The 19,767-nt window shown below is 32.0% G+C and overlaps 1 protein-coding gene across 4 annotated transcripts in view; it reads left to right on the top strand.

Annotated features, from left to right (window-relative positions):
• The window catches only part of LOC143247214 (transcription intermediary factor 1-alpha-like), a 61,602-nt gene extending 42,137 nt beyond the window's left edge, over window positions 1-19,465 (top strand). For 2 of the 4 annotated variants that reach the window (XM_076494899.1, XM_076494901.1), the window contains exons 6-17: window positions 344-813; window positions 2,024-2,370; window positions 2,861-3,002; window positions 4,288-4,414; window positions 5,045-5,128; window positions 7,296-7,343; window positions 8,049-9,103; window positions 10,409-10,520; window positions 12,282-12,356; window positions 13,496-13,651; window positions 14,474-14,673; window positions 17,059-19,465. In XM_076494899.1, the coding sequence (XP_076351014.1) occupies window positions 344-813; window positions 2,024-2,370; window positions 2,861-3,002; window positions 4,288-4,414; window positions 5,045-5,128; window positions 7,296-7,343; window positions 8,049-9,103; window positions 10,409-10,520; window positions 12,282-12,356; window positions 13,496-13,651; window positions 14,474-14,673; window position 17,059 (2,817 nt within the window). In that variant the 3' untranslated portion in view covers window positions 17,060-19,465. The remainder of the gene's footprint in view (window positions 1-343; window positions 814-2,023; window positions 2,371-2,860; window positions 3,003-4,287; window positions 4,415-5,044; window positions 5,129-7,295; window positions 7,344-8,048; window positions 9,104-10,408; window positions 10,521-12,281; window positions 12,357-13,495; window positions 13,652-14,473; window positions 14,674-17,058) is intronic. The other 2 variants (XM_076494902.1, XM_076494900.1) reach the window with 1 other exon arrangement.
• Window positions 19,466-19,767: the final 302 nt, after the last annotated feature.

The raw sequence follows: 19,767 nt of genomic DNA, 5'->3' as shown, positions 1-19,767 counted from the left end.
TATTTCGATCTAACTTTTTTCTTGTTCAGACATTAGAAAGATGTCGGTGGTGGTACTTTCACTTTTTCAGGTAAGTTTTGTAGAAGGACTGAAAGAAGTTATTATATCTATTTTTATGTCATTGTTATGGAAAGAAACAACTTTCAAATATGAATAGATTAAAAGTTCCTATTTTATGGGGTTAGAATGTCTTCTTGAATAAGAGATTTCAGTTGTATGGTTTAAATCTGAGACATTAATTGTAATTGTAAACCATGTATGTGAAACATTTCCAACTGAGAGCTGAAAATTTAAACTGAGGGTTTACAATTGAACTTTAAAGTTAATTAGTATTTCTATTTAGCCAAGGGGAATGATTCCTTCTCAAGGGGTTCGCCCTCCACCTTCTTATGGTAACATTTCTGGGACAGGCATGGCTGTGAGACCCCGTGGCCATATGATGGCCCAGCCTCCCAACAAAGGCTACCCACAGCAACAAGTGTCATCTTCTACCCATCCTAACTTGACTGGTCATTCTCCTGTCCAGCTGAGAAACCTCTTGAGTACAAGCCAGCAACAGGTCATGTCTCCCCGTTCGAACCAGACTCCTGCTAATTGGCAACAGCGTATGCCTGGAAACCAAGTTAGGGGCCCCAGTCCTCAAATGGCACAACAGACAAGACCATACCCTGTGCAGCTCCGCCAGGCAAACCCTCAGACATCTTCCCCATCGCAAGTTCCTCCAGTCTCAGTGGCTATTTCACTCCCTGTGTCATTGAATTCTAACATTACCATTTCTCCTATAAAAACATCTGTAGTTAATAACAGACAAAGGTACATAATTTTGGTTCTGTTTATTTTTAAAAATTAAAAACTGTGATTTAATATCTAAATAGTACTGTTCTTGTATCATGTAATAAGAGAAGTTATTGAGTGACTTTTCTGTAATACAAAAATTCAGTTTACAGTTGTAGGAATTAAACTCATTCTGGAACAGAGAATGGAGATTTTAATGTGGGGGTCTTTATGTCTTTCAAAAGGTGAGATAAATTAAAGTCTGCTTCTTGGTGGTTTGACAGTTTAGAATGATAAATATTGGGTTTCAATACCTATAGTGGACACAACACAGCCCTTTTTTATAGCTCTGCTAAATATAAGTAAATTGGGGTTTGGTCTTTCAAAATCACTGTTCATATGAAAGTGAAACTTGTCAGGATAATAGATGACTTGATGTCAAACAGTCAAAACGAAGTCAGAACAAGCTCTGTGTTCATTACTGTGCTGGCTTTGTGGATGTAAAGGAAACTTTGCATCTCATGAGTGTAAGCTTAAAGTAACCACTGTCTTTGTGGATACAGATATCAAACAGAATTCACTGTTTTAGTATTGATGTAAATAAGAAGACTGCAGGAATATTGATGTAGAGATTTGGTGAATATGGGTGTAAAATAAAACTTAATTTTGTGAGTATACATATAAAGTAAAAAATTATTTTTGGGCATTTGTTTAAAGTAAACCAGATTTCAGTTGTAAAAATTGATTTTATTGGTATTTGTATAATGTTAGTAAATTGGTTTTCTGAGTATGAATATAAAAAATATGGATTTTTATGGGTGTGGATATGACATATAGATGATGCATTTATAACCTGTTTTTTCTTTAAGATAACATTGCATAAAGCTTTAGTTGGATATTTTTCCTTACACTATTAAAAATATTTAGAAAAAGTTATGAAAATCAACTTCACCATATATATTTCAAGAAATATTGAAATAAAGTTTACATTCATCCATTTTTTGTAACTTTTTCAAATACAATAGTAAAGGTGTTCTTTTTTTTTTTAAGCTACATCAGTGTTTGTTTGATGTCACACTTTAGGTCTTGTTAAGATAAAGTATTTCTTGTAGTAGTTAATAATTAGCTTTTTTTTTTATCCTCTTGTACTGTATGTCTCAATTTGTGGTTTTGTGTAAAATTTGTTTGATGTTATTTATTTAAAAGTGAATATATTAAATATACTATATGAGATAATCTTCTCTTATAGCAGTCAGGTGCAAGGCCAAAGACCAGTTGTTCCTCGAACAAACTCCCAGTCCAACCAACAGAAATCTCTTCCTCTTTCAACACCAAATCTCCCGCCAGGGCTGCAGATTCTGCCTCATCCAGCACCTCGTCAACCATCACCCTCACAAGTGATTGTTATAGATGATGACCCTGCACCTGTTACGACTTCTCTCTCAGCACATACCCGTAATATGTCAAATACATCAAGGTTAAGCCACTTCCCTACAGAACATGCTTCTTCTGCCAAAAGGATGAACCATCAGCCTTCACACGACAACCGCATGCATTCATCACCTGTTATGCATCACATGTCTAACAGATCTAGTGGTTGGTATAAGATATTTTTCATTGTATATTTCTCATAATGGTGTTTATTGACATGAGTTGTTGTATTACAGTATAAAGTAAGAATTGGAGAATATAAAAATCTTCTTCTAATTGTAAATGATGAGAAACTTCTCTGTCTTACTTTTCAATAGTAGATTTGTTTTTTTATAAATACTGTAATAAGTCAATATATTCAAATAAAGTTATAATGTACATGAGATTCCCTTAAGTTTAGAGTAGTCAAACATGCTATAATTTTATAATCATATTATTTATATACACAATACAGCACTTTCTTTGGACAAAAGTGTTCACTATTTTTTAACTGACCCCATTGACCTAATGACCTTATTTTTGCCACATGTTTTAGTGAGGTACTAATTGAATTCTCATCCTGATACTGAGTTTCAGTAACTAATTTTGCTAGGGCTCTTTTCTTCTTTGGGATATTGTTACTTAACTATTTAACTTGAAATATTTTGTTGTATAGCTGTACCAAATACCAACACATTACCGCCATACGTTGTACCAGCAACGACTATAAATCCAGTGCCAAGTCCAATACACAGGACAACTCCAGATAGTGTTAGCCTGACATCACCCCCAACAACAACAGTTCAAAGTCATGATGGGTAAGCCTTTTCAGTGTTAGTTTGTCTCCCCCTCAAAACAGGTGTAAAAGTTATTTATTGTTAGCACTTTAACTATGAACAGAAAAGAATCATAAGAAAATAAGTAAGTAATTTTTTTTAGTGAGAGAAACATTTTCTTAATTTACTGTTAACACATTAAATGAAAAGGAAATAAAATAGTTGGTAAGGAAGGATACATTTTCCTGCATAATCTGATATTGTTGTTTATATAACAAAATTGTGAGTTGTTTGCATTGTGTTCCTATGTTTATAAAAAACAAAATTATATTGTGGTAGCTTTGTGCTCCAATTTTATTAAGAACACAATTATTTATTTTAACCTTATGTTCCTATGTTTATAAATACCACAGTTGTATGTTGATAGTCTTGTGGTACTATGTTTGTTAAACCCATAGTTGTGTACTGTTAGCCTTGTACTCAGATAAAACAATCATTAGTAGTAAAATGTAACATACTTCCACTGAATTAAAGTACTGTCTTTGTGGTTTCTGTTAACTTAAAGAATGAAAACAAAAATATTAGTTGCTGTTAGTCTTATAGCTCTATTACTAAAGTACAAAAATGAAGGAAAGGAATGAGAAATACTTGATGTTTAATTAACATTGTAAGAAGTAAATATCAGCAACAACAACAGTGTTGGGCAGGGCAAAGAATAAAAATAACAAAAAGAAATCCAAGTAATTTTATTTTCTAATTATTAGAAACTGGTGAAGACAGCTGGCTTTTGGACTTGTAATCAAAATTAAAGGCTGTAACATTTACCTAATTTTGCTTTTTTTTTTCAAGACATAAAATATTTTTAGTAAAAACATAGTTAAAATGGTGTTAACTTTAGTTACTTTTCTTGGGATTTAAATAACTTATGACTTGTAGAACACTCTGATCTTTATAAAAGTTTATTTTATGATATTGTACACTTCAAATTGGACTGGTCATATTAAATAAGCAACATTATTTACAAGATTAATTTTCAAGTTTTCATCTATTTAGGTAGTTTGCTCTGTTCATAATTATTGGATTGTGACTACACTACTGTTTATAGATAGAATAATTTTGTTAGTGATTTTATGTACTTCACTGATTTATTCTTGAACCAGAGTTACACTATTTTTATATATTAGCCTTATTTATTTATACATAAACCCTTTCCATATATATTATTAGAGTTGATTAATCATAAATGGGAGTCTTAGTTAAACAACCAGAGGTTAAAGACCAATGAAGTTTAATAGTATGATTGTTATTTTCTTGTAATTGTTTCCAGAACTTCTGGGGGTAGTGTTGTTATTAAGGATGAAGCCAAATCTCCAACTGACCAGATGCCTTCTTGTAGCATTCAAGGATGCCCTCCCAAGGAAGAATCCATTGTTGATGCTGCTTCTAGAATCTTGGTGGGTGTTTCAGATTCTACTTCCCAAGTTAAAAACTAGTCTTTGACTTGGCATTCATGGTCTAATATTCATATTTCTATGCACAAATATTTTGTTGCAGAGTAGTTTATATTTATTAAATTTGTACTTTAAGGAATTTCAGCTTTCGTCAATATTTTGTTGTTAACAGTTAAAAAATAGGTTTGGTTATAAGTTGTCAGTAGTCTCAACAATAAAAGCTAATTTCTGGCAACAAAGAAGCTCATAAACTGCAGATACTAAGTAAAGGAAAAACTTAAAATTGACTGTATTTGATTTAAATTAAAGAATGTTATACGTGTAGGGATTCTTTGTGGAGCGTGTTCAGCATTATAGCTTTGACAAAGAAATTAGTAGAAGACTTGTAGAAATTCAAGCATTTAGTTACATGCTAGTAATAATAAGATTTGATACACTTTATTGGAACAGATTATATCACAGTAATGAGTGTATTTATCTTGAGTGTCACATATAATAGTACTAATTAATTTAATATGCAGCACAATAATATCTGTGAAAACTGAAGTGCATGTATAATTAATGCCATTTAATGAGAGTAGAAATGTATTGTTTATTAGAAGAAAAGTAACTTGACATTTTTTAATTCTTCAGAGTGAATTTGCAAATCAGTCTATAGGAAGTATATTAAAAGATGAAGATAAAGGGACAGCAGATGAAGGAACATCAGAAATAAAGGTGAGAGTAAATGAACAGGTTTTGGGGCCTAAGAACATGTAAGGCTCGTAGAAAGTATTTTCAAAGATGAGAAATATAAAGGAACGTATGGTAATGTATCAACAAAATATATAATTAATAATAGGTGTGTTCAGTAATGAAGTTTATGACATTTATTTTTTTAATTTCCTTTGGGTAATGACAGGTGTTTGTTTTCAAAATGTTGGGAGGAAAGAAATAGTTGTAGAACAAATTACTAATATTAATGTACCACAAGAAATGATGATGATACAACTGAGTTATAAGGAAACTACAATGTTTCACTCAAAATAAGAGTTGGCTAATTTGTTAGTGTTATTAAATTACTAAAAAAATTGCATAGTCATTGTACTAGCATTATATATTACTTATCTTGTTTACTTCATAAATAAGTAAAGAAATAAATTTCAAACTTTGATTTCTATCATTTCTCCAGGTACCTGAATCATAATTGTAGCACTTTCGATTTATATTTCTCTTGTGTCTCCTAAGTTCATATTTAGTACTTCTTTTGAAAGCTCAGCATTATAATTAGTGAAATATTTATGTTTCTGTGAATGTTTATTTTTGTTCAGTTTCTGAATGTATTAGTTGAACTCGCATTCATTGTATCACCTGGGTCTAAATTTTGGAAAGGCCTAAAACCAATAGTCATAAGAAAGGAGGAGGAACTAATGTGTAACTTGACAGTTTGGAAATAGATACGACCTAAAGCCATTAGTTGTATATTCTTCCATTTACAAATAATTAGATGTTATGAATTAAACAATTTTGAACTTGATTTGCTGGTACTTTTTATAAATATTTATTGATGTCAAAGTTGTCATAGTAGGCTTAGCATTTTTTTCTAATTAAGAAAAATTTAATTCCCAGCCATTTTTTTCACGGGAAATACAACTGTACCCTACAAAAGTGATAATGAAGTGTAAGAATTAACTAGAAAGTTTAGATAAAATAGAATAATACTGGGATTTCAAACAGCATGCCCACTTTGTTTGGTTATTTTGTGACAAACTGTAACAGTAAAAGTTAACTGGCTTGGTCTAAGAAAAGGTTAAGATTCTTACAGATCTGATTAACTGAAATTATGTTTAATTCTAAATTAATATAAGCTGTAAGTACTGATTAGTAGTAAATTTATTGATTATATTCAGTATTCTCTTCTTGTTTTAATTATTCTTGTACATTACTCTGCGACCTAATAATGTAATTTAATTAGCAGAAGTGTAGTACAGTAAATGATACAAACTTTTTTTTTGACATTGAAGGTTTAGCAAATTTTCATCCATCTCTTTAGGGCTGTTTTGAAGGTGATATTTTTACACTGCTAGTTATTTCATCATCATATGATAAGGGGGCTTGGTTGAAATGTCCTTTCCTGAAAGATGTACATTAAGCATAGGTTGATAAAACTCTCCATCATGAAATGCAATCTTCCTTTAACTCAGTCAAATGATTAGTTTGTTAGACTATGAGTATTAGATTGGTGGTCATGTCCTGTTATCACCAAAAATAAAATAAAATAAAATAAAAGAGGGAGGTTCTGTACATGGGTACCGTAATTGTATTATGATTAAAGTAGCTCTTAGGTTGATGTTGGATGGCTGTTAACTAGCCTTCTAATTTATCATGTCAAACTTAGAAGCAGCTATTGCATCTATCCCTGGTGTAGCTTTACACTAAATGAAACATATCTGTAATTATCTTACTCCTTAGTAACTTTAAGGGCCTTTGTTGATAATGTTGTTGGTGTTTTCTACATTAAATATAATGGTATAACTGTTTATGAAACTCTTCTTCAACGAAATATGAAATACAAAAATTGTGATATCTTGTTAAATGTCTTGATTTTTCTTAGTACCTAAGATTACAAAGTGTCTGGATGTAAAAAGATTATAGCATTATTTACACAAGATCTGTAGCATGTGTTTTTTAGGATCTGTTTTTCCTCAAGTTCTAAACAACATCATGGAATCCCATAAAATATGATGATTTTCTTGATATGTAAACATAACTTAAATAATGATTTTCTTTACCATAAAATTAACAGCCATTGCTAACAGTGAGGTTCAGGGCTTTTATTCACGCTAAGTTTTTTTTATTCTCAATTGCAATGTTTTAAAGGTGGAAAATTATAACTTTTTTGTAGTCGAAGGACGACTCACTAGGCCTGACAACCAGAAATGAAGGCAGGAGGGTAAGTAATACACACACACACACACACACACACACACACACACACACACACACACATATATATATATAGCATGGATCCAGTGTAGTGTGTATTTCTAGTTAATAAAAAGTAGTTTATTTTAAGTTTTTCCAGAAGATATTTTTACTTATTCTCTAGCTATGCTAAAGTTTGACAAATGTTCTCTTACCTCACAATGTTTTGTTTGGGAGATTCTAAGAAATTTGTTAATAAATATTTCCTCAGTTTTCACAACCTTTTTTTACTAGTTGTTAATCAGTTTGAAAAAAAATCATTTTAAAAGTTTTTGTTTGATTTTCGTAAACACGTCGTTAGATTGAAATATTTGCTGAAACAGATAATTTCAGTTTAATCCGATTTTCTTTCTGGTATACCAATGCTTTTGTGTAATGTTGACGTTAGACATTTTGATTAAGATGTGGAACATTCTGTTAAAATGACTGTTGTATTTTCCATATTTACTTTTATATTCACCCAAATGAAACATAAAAGTAACTAGAAAGAAAAGGTTGAGATTCAAATTCTATGTCAGTCTTGGAATAGCATACTTACTTATTTCAGGATATAGAATATAGAAACTTGACATATTTTCGGCAGTTTGTACTAAACTACAAAGGTTAAATACATCAGATGTAAAGTTTTCAGTAATTTTATTCTTTGTAATTATTTCAAATTAAACCTTTTTAGGGTTCCACACTTGCTGCTGATAGCAGCAGTAGTCCTGTTCCTGTAGTTACTATTGATGATGACCCAGTTCCAGAACCTCCCACCTCAAACCCCATTATTGTGTCAGTAACCAGTGGAATTGAATCTGTTTTTACAACTGAAGATACTCCTGTCAAAGTGACTGATGTTGAAGACAAGACAGTTAACAGTGGCGAGGACAGCAATAAGACAACTAGTTCCAAAGAAGATGAGGTGGATAAGAGTAAAGAAGACTTCAAAGAGGTGGACAAGCAAGAGTCTGATGAGGACAGCAAGCGACAATCCCAGGACACAATTAGAACAGAATCCGAAGAGATGAATAGGAGAGATTCTCAAGACACAAACTGTAGTGAATCTCAGGACACAGGTAAAGGTGATTCTTCTGAGTCAGGTAGAAGACAGTTTAAGGAGATAAGTAGGAGAGATTCTGAAGAAGAAGCTAGAAAGGATGTTGGTGAAAAGAGTAGGACAGAGTCTCAGGGAACTGTCAGAAGAATTTCAAATGAGAGCTCTTCATCTACTGAAAAAATCTTAAAATTGAAGATCAAAAAAGAAAAGTTAGATGACATAATGTTACCAGTTGTTAAAATCAAGAAAGAACAGATTGATGACAGTTCAAAGGAGACGAACAATGAGAACCAAAGCTCTGAAGACAGTAACAGATCACTTTTAGATGACCTACAATCTTTGGAAGATCTCTTAAAAACCAGCAGTAGTGGATTAACAGTGAGTGAAGTGCGAGTCAATAGCAGTGGGTTGGAAATTTCAAAAGTGGAGATGAAACCATCTTCAGAAGAAAAGCCTCCATCTGTGAAAGATTCAGTGGCTGTTATCACTAAAACACTTATTAACGGCAATGATGAGAAGCAGTTGTCAACCTCTGATAAAAAAGTTACAGAAAAAATTCCACATGTGGACGACCCTAATGAAGACTGGTGTGCAGTCTGTCATGATGGGGGAGAATTGTTGTGTTGTAGCAACTGCCCTCGAGTTTATCATCTTAATTGTCATGTTCCTGCTCTCCTAACTACTCCAAAGTAAGTACCAAAGGTGTTAAACACCAGTAATATTACCTAATAATAACATACATTATTTTCTGAAGGTTATTTTTACCACTATAAATGTTTATAATTTTGTCTGTGTAACTAAAGTTATTCCTTAAAATACAGAGGTAACATTATTTTTATATTCCTTATGTAAAACTTTTTTTGTGTATTATAAATGAAAACATTATACACAAGCACATACCTGCATCTTAATAGTAAGTATGAAGATTTCTAACAAACAAAATTACGTTACAGTATTTGTGGTGGGCACAGCACAGATAGCCCATTATGTAGCTTTGGACTTAATAAGAAATAAAATTTCCCATTTGTAAGCTTTGCTACCTGTCAAGCTTAGAAAGAAAAACAAGGGATTTTCTTTATTTAAAACTATATTTCATTAATAAATTATTTTTTAAAATTATTCTTGTTGATGGATCAAGGCAACAAATGTTGTATTTCATACTGTCTTTTTACTGTATTTATTTATTATGTTGTTCTAGATATTTGTTACCTTTATCCATCAACTGTATTTGTTTATTATATTGTTCTAGATGTTGATGGATCAAGGTAACAAGTGTTGTATTTCATATTGTCTTGTTACTGTATTTATTTATTATATTGTTCTAGATATTTGTTACCTTTATCCATCAACTGTATTTGTTTATTATATTGTTCTAGATGTTGATGGATCAAGGTAACAAGTGTTGTATTTCATATTGTCTTGTTACTGTATTTGTTTATTATATTGTTGTTGATGGATCAAGGTATAAAGTGTTGTATTTCATATTGTCTTGTTACTGTATTTGTTTGTTACACTGTTCTAGATATTGTTGTTGATGGATCAAGGTAATAAGTGTTGTATTTCAAATTGTCTTGTTAGTGTATTTGTTTATTATATTCTAGATATTGTTGTTGATGGATCAAGGTAACAAATGTTGTATTTCATATTGTCTTGTTAATGTATTTGTTTGTTATACTGTTCTAGATATTGTTGTTGATGGATCAAGGTAACAAATGTATTTCATATTGTCTTGTTAATGTATTGTTTGTTACATTGTTCCATATCATCTTATGATTGTGTCTGTTTGTTTTGAGTTGTACATTAAAATATTTTGATAATGAATCAGGTTAACTGGTGATATCTTCCATATTACTGTATAATGACTCTGTTACTTTCTAGATGTTACCATTTTGAACTTGCACACTTATAATACTGTGAAAGATGAATATCAAGTATATATTACAAAGTTGTCACATCTGATAATTGCTAAATTATCATACGTTTTTGTCATGTAGTGAGGACTGGGCCTGCCTCATGTGTACAGATGTCATAAATGCAACACTTTCTCGAGAATCTAGTGGAAGCAAGAGGAAAAATCCAGTGGGTCTTTCTGGCCGTGATCTGTTGGTATGATTATATTTATACTTTTAGAATTATCGATAAATCTACTTAAAAGTTTGTGTCAGCACTTGTTTATTGATGTCTGTATATGTAAAATGCACAAATTGAGTGAGAACTTCTTATTAAATGAAGATAAAAATGAACCTGTTGTCAGTGTTATTTGTGTCAGGATAATATTAATACTTTATTAATAAATATAACTGTAGTGTCATATGTACTAAAACTGAATTTCAAAATTAAGATATCTTGACCTGTGTCTAAAACTTTAGTAAATCATCAATCAACAGGAAGCAGTTTATCCTTATATATATTTGTAAAAACGGCTCGTTTGGGTTGAGAAAATATTTTACGTAGAGGAGCGAACGTTTCCACCTCTTCGGTCATTGTCAGGTTCACAAAGAAAGAAAGAGGAAGCTAACCACATGTTTGAAAGGGGTTGTGTAACTGAGTGTTGGAATATAGAGGGTGGTGTTAGATGTTTGAATATATAATTTTACATTATTTATTATATTATTTTTAATACAGGTATAAAGGTGTTCCTTTGTATTGGTTTATTTTGGGTTTAAGTTGTTGTATAAGTAAGGCTTCTTTAATTTTACATTTATGTTTGTTTCTTTATTTAGTATTTGAGTGTTTTCTATGGTTATGTTGTGTTTATTTGACTTGCAGTGTTCGAAAACGTGTGAAGGTGACTTTTTATGTTCTTTGAATCTGGTTTCCATTTTTCTACTTGTTTCTCCAATATAGAAGTCGTGGCAGTTATCACATTGTGTTTTATAAGTAATGTTGGTGTGGAGTTTGTCAGTATAGTTTTTACATAGTATAGACCTCAGTTTTGTGCCTGGTTTTTGAATACATTTGGTATTAACTGGAATGTCATATTTTGTTACTAATCTTTGCCAAATGTTGGTTATTTGTTTGCTGATGTCAGGAATATATGGTATGCAGCAGTATATGGTTTTGTGATTTTTTGATTCGTGAGATATATTTACTTTTGTTGGTTGATTTTGCTTTCTGTCTAGGTGTGTGTGTATAATGTTTTCTATGTATCTGTTCTTGTAATTTTGAGGTTAAGAAATGATAATTGATTGCTTTCGTCCTGTTCACACGTGAAGGTAATGTTGGGATGTATAGAGTTAATATGATTGAAAAAATTGTGTGTTCTGTAGATGGAAACCAGATTCAAAGAACATAAAAAGTCACCTTCACACGTTTTCGAACACTGCAAGTTAAATAAACACAACATAACCATAGAAAACACTCAAATACTAAATAAAGAAACAAACATAAACAAACACAAAATTAAAGAAGCCTTACTTATACAACAACTTAAAACCAAAATAAACCAGTACAAAGGAACATCTTTATACCTATATTAAAAATAATATAATAAATTACATAAAATTATATATTCAAACATCTAACACCACCCTCTATATTCCAACACTCAGTTACACAACCCCTTTCAAACATGTGGTTAGCTTCCTCTTTCTTTCTTTGTGAACCTGATAATGACCGAAGAGGTGGAAACGTTCGCTCCTCTACGTAAAATATTTTCTCAACCCAAATGAGTCGTTTTTACATATATATTTTTCTCGACAAGTGGGTATTCTCGACATCACTGATTATTAGTTTATCCTTATCATAAACAGCCCAACAAGGTACATGAAACATTAGATAAAAAGGCATAGGCTGTAATTCTGACCATAAACTACCCAACAAGATGTGTGAAAGATCAAATAAGTTTTTTTTTTCTCACTGTTACAGTGTTGTGAAAAGATATTGTTGGAGCTCCTGTGTCATGAGGCCAGCTTACCCTTCCATGAGCCAGTTAGCAAGACTGTAAGTTAAATGATGTACCAGCAGGGAACTGTGAAACATTTGCAGTGTTATTAGTACCGCTGTTGCAACTATTCTTCTTTTAATACATTTTTTCTAGAATGATACATTCAAAATTATTATCATGAATACTGATCCCAATCTGTGCAAGTATGTTACTATATATCATATTTCTTCTGTTCTTTGACATTGTAAGTTTGTGACTAGATATAAAATCTTAACTATTCAAGGATGGAATAAGTAAGGCTGTATCTAAATAAACATATTAACTGTTCCTGAAGTTGCGGCTACATAGTTCAGGGTGTAAGTGTTAATTTGTCATTTTTCTACCATATCGGTGTTCAAAGTTTAGGGTGTAAGTGTTAATTTGTCATTCTACTACTATATCAGTCTTCATAGTTCAGTGTGTATTTATTAATTTGTCATTTCTACTACTATATCAGTCTTCATAGTTCAGTGTGTAATTGTTAATTTGTCATTTCTACTTCTGTATCAGTCCTCATAGTTCAGTGTGTAATTGTTAATTTGTCATTTCTACTACTGTATCAGTCCTCATAGTTCAGTGTGTAATTGTTAATTTGTCATTTCTACTACTGTATCAGTCTTCATAGTTCAGTGTGTAATTGTTAATTTGTCATTTCTACTTCTGTATCAGTCCTCATAGTTCAGTGTGTAATTGTTAATTTGTCATTTCTACTACTGTATCAGTCCTCATAGTTCAGTGTGTAACTGTTAATTTGTCATTTCTACTTCTGTATCAGTCCTCATAGTTCAGTGTGTAATTGTTAATTTGTCATTTCTACTACTGTATCAGTCTTCATAGTTCAGTGTGTAATTGTTAATTTGTCATTTCTACTACTGTATCAGTCCTCATAGTTCAGTGTGTAATTGTTAATTTGTCATTTCTATTTCTGTATCAGTCCTCATAGTTCAGTGTGTAATTGTTAATTTGTCATTTCTACTACTGTATCAGTCTTCAAAGTTCAGTGGGTAAGTGTTAATTACTGATTACATTTTTCTGTATGTAGTCATATTATTAGTTTTGTACTGCAGTTGTCAAGAAGTAATGTGTGCCACTGTTTAACAATGTGTTTAATATTCTTAGTTATAATTTACATGTAACATTGATTTCTTTCATCCAGCAAGTACCAAATTATTATAAGGTGATTACCAAACCCATGGACTTGCTGACTGTTAAACAGAAACTTTCTCCTAATCATTTCAACCATTATGAAGATGACGATGAGTTCATCTCAGATACTCGTCTTATATTCAGCAACTGTTTTCTCTTTAACCCAGTAAGTAACAGCTCTGTGTTGAATTTTCACAATTTTTGTTTGTACAGTGATACATGATACCATCAACTGTGTCAGTTAAAATAATAATTATGACTTATTATTTCATATAGATAGACTGTTGTGAAAAATATCTTTAGCCTGTTCAGATTCATGCTTCAACAAGTTTATTATTTGAAATAGATTACTCTGTATTGAAAGCTTACACATACTCTGAAAGACCTTGTCTGCTTATAAAGGTTGTACTGAATGTTTAGGATCACATTATAGTTATTGCTTTATCATATTACAGTTACAGAGGATGCTATATTCTCAAGAGCCACTCCTCTATTATGAGTAATATAAATTACTATTGCAATCTTGAGTGGTAAACTGTTATCAAGAAATTTTGTTATAGTGTATACTTAATGTTTTCAAAATGAGAAATGTATCAAATCACGAAAAGAGAGAACTCGATGTTTTTACATTAGCGTTTATTGTAAGATATAGAAAAATCAGAAATGAAAACTTAAGTTATTTGTCAGTTTTCATCTATAGAGTGAGCTTTCTTCCATCAGAGGTCACTGACAGTTGATAATTACAGAACATAATTTGTTATTTTCATTTTTACATGCGTGTTGTTCTTCATCACCAGTTTAAAAAAACACAGATTCAGATATTAAACCTAAAATATTTAAATATCTTAATTGTACTTTGGAGACCTAGGTTTAGCATAATATTTTTTAAGTAAGTAAGTTACACTGATTAATAATTATCATCTTTATATTTTGTTACTACAAACATCTAACTGTACACTAAAAATATTTTAAACTGTCCCTCACACAGGAAGGATCTACTCTGTATAATGCTGGCAAGATCATTGAAGCATATTTTTATGATCTGTTGAAGAAATACTTACCTGAAAAAACTTTTGAATTGAAGCCTCAGCTAGCTGAACCTCAGAATTCAGCATATTCAGATGGAGAATCTAACAAAGCTAAACGACAGAGGAAGGACTCTTCTGATAATTCAACAACAGATTACTGGTAAGTTTATAGCAGTTACTATAAATCACTTTCAGTATGACCCTGGCTCAGCGTGGCCATGTAATTAGGCTACTTGATTTGTGATCTAAAGATCACACGAAACATGTTCACCCTTTCAGCCATAAGGATGTTACAACGTGACAATCAATTCCACCATTTGTTGGTAAAAGAGGAGTCCAGCAGTTGGTAGTGGGTGGTGATGACTAGCTGCCTTCCCTCCAGTCTTATACTGTTAGCACAGATAGCCCTCATGTAGTTTGTGCAAAATTCAAAACAATCAAAGAAAGAGTATTACACTCTCTGCCATGAAATATTTCAGTGTACCTAACAATTCACATTAAAAATGCCTTCTGCATGAAGTATATTACATCTTGTGCTTTCTGTTTAACATGTACCTTCATTAAGTTTTGTTTCTCAACAAAGAAGTTCATGGATTAACAAACTCTGTTTTGTTGAAATTAACGTACACAGATGTAGTACTGACTGTAGCATCTTGTTTTATCCTTTTAACCATCAACTTTAGGAAAACTAAATTAATTTTTTTCAGTTTGCAGCTCCTTCTATGTTTTACAGACCACTTTTAAAAATAATTTAGAAACCATTTTGTCTGATAGTAGGTGTCTTCTCGTTCGTATGTTGAAAATAAATCTTAAGACTTTTACTTTTCATAAAACTACGAGTTTCACTTTTGTTAGAAGAGAAATATTACAAATCTTACTGTGCTAATACAAAGAATGCTAGACCTCTGGTTGCTAGAGGATAGCAGAGTTTTCCACTCTAACATGTCACCTCTGAATCTGTTTATCTTTCCTGCATCTAATGTCTTTTTATTGTTTGATAATGAAGTTTCCTTTTTTTTGCATGTTCTTTACATTTTGTATATATACTCTTCAAAAAAAGAAACGCAAAAGGGATATTTTTGTTATTTTAAAGAGAAATATATGTAATAACGTTACAAGCTCAGAGTATGTGATGTTGCATGTGTTAAGGCACTGATTGTCACACCAAAATGACAATAAAAGTTGTGCACTTTGAAAACGGAGGAAAACATCGGATTTTTCGCCAAAACGCATTCGTGTCCAATAAATTTGTTTGAGAGATCTGGATGTTCTGCAAGTGCAACATGTGCAAAATCCCTATAAATGTGACGGGTTCTCGGTTTCCATAGCTCAGTGTTAAGCCACCGACACGCAATACAGTTACGCCAAGACTGGCTAAAGCACAACGCAACAACGCCATTGGTCGCTTGGAAGCAGGCGAATCTCGATCAGATGTTGCCAAAGCTGTAAATGTCCACCCAAGCACCATCACAAGGCTATGGAATCGTCACCAACAACATGGATCAATTTGTGACCGTCCACGATCTGGCAGACCTCGTGTGACCACGCCCGCACAAGATCGCTACATCCGGTTACGTCACCTTCGGGATAGGACCACCACTGCGACGTCTACTGCCTCAACCATACTAGGGCTGCGTAGGATTTCCGATCAGACCGTACGCAACCGTCAACGAGATTCTTAGGCCCCATGTGCAACCCATCATGGTGAACGTCAACGACGTTTTTCAACATGACAACGCCCGTCCTCACACAGCCCGACTCACCACTGTCTTCTTGAGTCTTCACAACATCAACGTTCTTCCCTGGCCCTCCAGATCACTAGATTTAAACCCCATCGAACATCTTTGGGACGAGTTGGACCGACGTCTGCGACGGCGATAACCTCAACCGCAGACTCTACCTCAGCTTGCAGTAGCTTTGCAGGCTGAGTGGACAGCCATTCCACAGGATGTGATTCGTCATCTCATCGCTTCCATGGGCAGGAGATGCCAAGCAGTTATTGATGCTCACGGGAGGCATACTCGTTATTGACGTTGAGTGACGTTAAACGTCAACTAGTGAGCGTGGACTTCGCCTTTGCAGACATTGGATGTTCAGCAGTGAATGTGCAAAGTTTCACACGTCATACAGAACTATCCGGAATAAACTTGTTAACAATTTGTCTCAAATTTTGCCTTTTGCGTTTCTTTTTTTGAAGAATATATATATATACTTTAATACCTCTAGAATTTTTTGTACATACTACCCAAAACACACATATTTGAAAGTCTTAATATTTAGAACTTATATAAGTTGCTAAATAAGTTGTTGTTGTTTCTAAAACAGTTCATCACACTTATCTTTATAAAAATTAAGGTATTGAACTATGTGAAATTAACATGTGTAATTATCATTTAAAAATTAAAACTTCTGTGTTGAAATAACTTAAATTTACTCTCAGTTTGATTTACTTGCTGATAACTGCAGTGATATAAACCTTACATTTGTCATAACAGACATATACAATTGGTTACTTATGATGTGGTAACTTTGATTATCTTTCCAGATGTGAAGAAAAATAAGTGTCGCAACATTTACCACGTTTCTTTATTATTTATTAAATTTGCTGACATAACCGTTACAACAGACGTTCGATGGTCTGGGCAGTTGGTATTAAGAATAGGCCAGACAGCACTAGAAGTTTTCATCAGCACCTGTATAGACTTTCTAAGGATCTTATAACAGAATAAAACAAAAGAACTGAAGAGGAATCAGTGGAGAAAGTTACTAGAATAGGTTGTTCTCTGAAACCTAATGGAGTAAATTGTTTTAAAAATGGTTGGTGTAATGCAGAACAAAAATGTTTTAAAGTAGTTCCATGGGGTGATATATAAAAATACCTGTAATCAGGGTAATATGTGCATACTCAATATTTCAAGAGGGTTTTTAAACACAAAGGTTTTGCTGAAGCACAGAAAGATGAGAGAATATTGCCACGTCTCACAAAACCAATGAACGTGTTAATGTGGAGTTGTTAACCTGGTCAAGGTTATGTGGGTACTGTCTAATTCGTCTTTACACTTTTTATGTGTGTTCACATCTAGATAAATTAACCAATTAAAACCAGTTTGATTGTGTTCTGTATGTTGGTACTGTAAGTTTAATACTGGACTGTTTCTTCTTTCCAATTCATCACGTGGAAAAAAAAAAAGAGGTGAAACAAAATACTAGACCTACCAGAGAATCGATGTTTATAGAACTATATTCAAAGTCCTGCTTCTTTTGTTCAATCATTAGTTGTAAATATGACAAATACATACATATATATATATATATATATATAGCCAATTAAAATATACTTTGATTTTCAATGGTGTAGCTAGAGTACACATACTCACTATATAACTTGTTAGTTCAAACAATAGATTATTGGATTGTATATAAGTATGCTTTACCAATTTGAAAAGGCCATGAGTTCACTATACCAAATGAATGAAAGGTTATACCTCTTTTTACAGTTTAACAACTGAAAAAGTCAAGATAACATGCTAAATAACTGAAAGGTTATACTTTGGTTTAACAAATGAAAAAGTGCAAGGCTATATGGTTGAACACTTCTAAAAATTATGTGTTCACGTTTCTGGATGATGACACTAAAGGTTACGTTTGTATTGAACAATTATGGAAAGGACATACATTGTAACTAAATGTTTATTTATCATTTAAGCTTTTGTTCAGAAATGGGGAAATTATCCTGAATTTAAAATTAAAAGTTAACTTTATTTTCTGTGCAAATATAGTGTATTAATATTTAAAGAAAACACATAATACATCCATAGTGTCAATAATATGTCGTCACTAGTTGTTAAAAATGTCTTATGTTGTTGTTTTTTTGTAGCAGAAATTACAACATTTTATGATATCTAGTAATTTGAGAAGGAAATAATACATGAAATCTTTAATTCATTAAATAAAGTGCATCTTGTATATCATATTCTGGGTAAAATTATTAAACTAAACAAACTAAAGCTAGGAAAGTAAATCAATTAAACATTGGTGTCCTTCTAAATTATTTCATAGTTGAGAGCAACAGTAAATATTCACTTTGTTTTCCAAGTTTTGTCTCATCATATCCTTGTAGTTGTTATACACCTTTTTCTATGCTTCACTGTTATTGTTGATTGCTTACTTTTGCAGGATTTTAAAAACCAGAAATTGTCAAAAATCAAAATGTGGTAGATCTTCTGAATTTTTATTAAAATAAAAAGAATGTAAATTTTAACAGACACAGCACAGGCTGTAGGACATACCATGCAGGTTATGTTATGGTTTGACTTGTAGACAAGTAAGAAAATACAACGTGGTTTATCAGATTAAAACAACTTTTGAAATGTTGAACACAATTTATCTAGACAAAGACACCAGTCAAGAGAAGCATCATGGATTACAGAAGTATTTCAACAACATAATTTGCATCATAAAATGAATAGTTCAGAACTTTAAAGTGTTTTACATACATATTTTATTTTTAAAATCAATTTGAAGTGACAGATCCAATTGTTGACAATTACTTTAAAGCCTATCAGCTTCTCCATCGATGACAGTATTGTGTTGTTAATACACTTGATATTAGAGTCTGTACAAATGGACACAAAGTAGCAGTTTTTGTTACTTGTCTAAATTTATTTAAAGGTTCTATTAGGCTCAAGAATATTCCATCATGTTTAGGATACTTAAGGAAATTCTGGGCGTGATATCCATTAATGCGTTATAACCTTCTTGTTTGCACGTAATTACCATCTTATACATATTTATTATTGTCGTTAGTAAATGATACACCCAGTTACCAAAACTTCCAATTTTGAAGTTCCTTTACCAAATCAGTGTTAATATCAAATTACTTTATAGTTAGCTCATGTGTCTTGTAAACTTGCTTTTAGTTTGACAAATAAAATATCTTATGTTCTTATAAAGAGTCTTTAGTAAAAATGAAAAAGACTTGAGTGGACTTGTCTATATGGGAAATTAGATATCTAATTAGAACCTCAGCTGATTGAAGGATAAAAAAGAACAAATAAACAGGACCATATAATGTTTCTAAAAATGTGCATATTTGGTGACTCTAAGAAAGTATTTAAGAATGGCACTAAGTGATATGTTTATAACATGCTTGTAATAATTGATTGATTGATTTAGTGTTTTATGGCACAATGCAGCTAGGCTATCTGCAAAATTTCAGTAAAAAGATAAAAATAAATTAAATGTAGTAAAATAC

The sequence above is a fragment of the Tachypleus tridentatus genome, chromosome 3 (genome assembly GCF_004210375.1).
Source record: "Tachypleus tridentatus isolate NWPU-2018 chromosome 3, ASM421037v1, whole genome shotgun sequence".
Taxonomy (NCBI): domain Eukaryota; kingdom Metazoa; phylum Arthropoda; class Merostomata; order Xiphosura; family Limulidae; genus Tachypleus; species Tachypleus tridentatus.
Note: the sequence above shows the minus strand (reverse complement) of the source record. Positions and strands in the feature narration are given on the sequence as shown.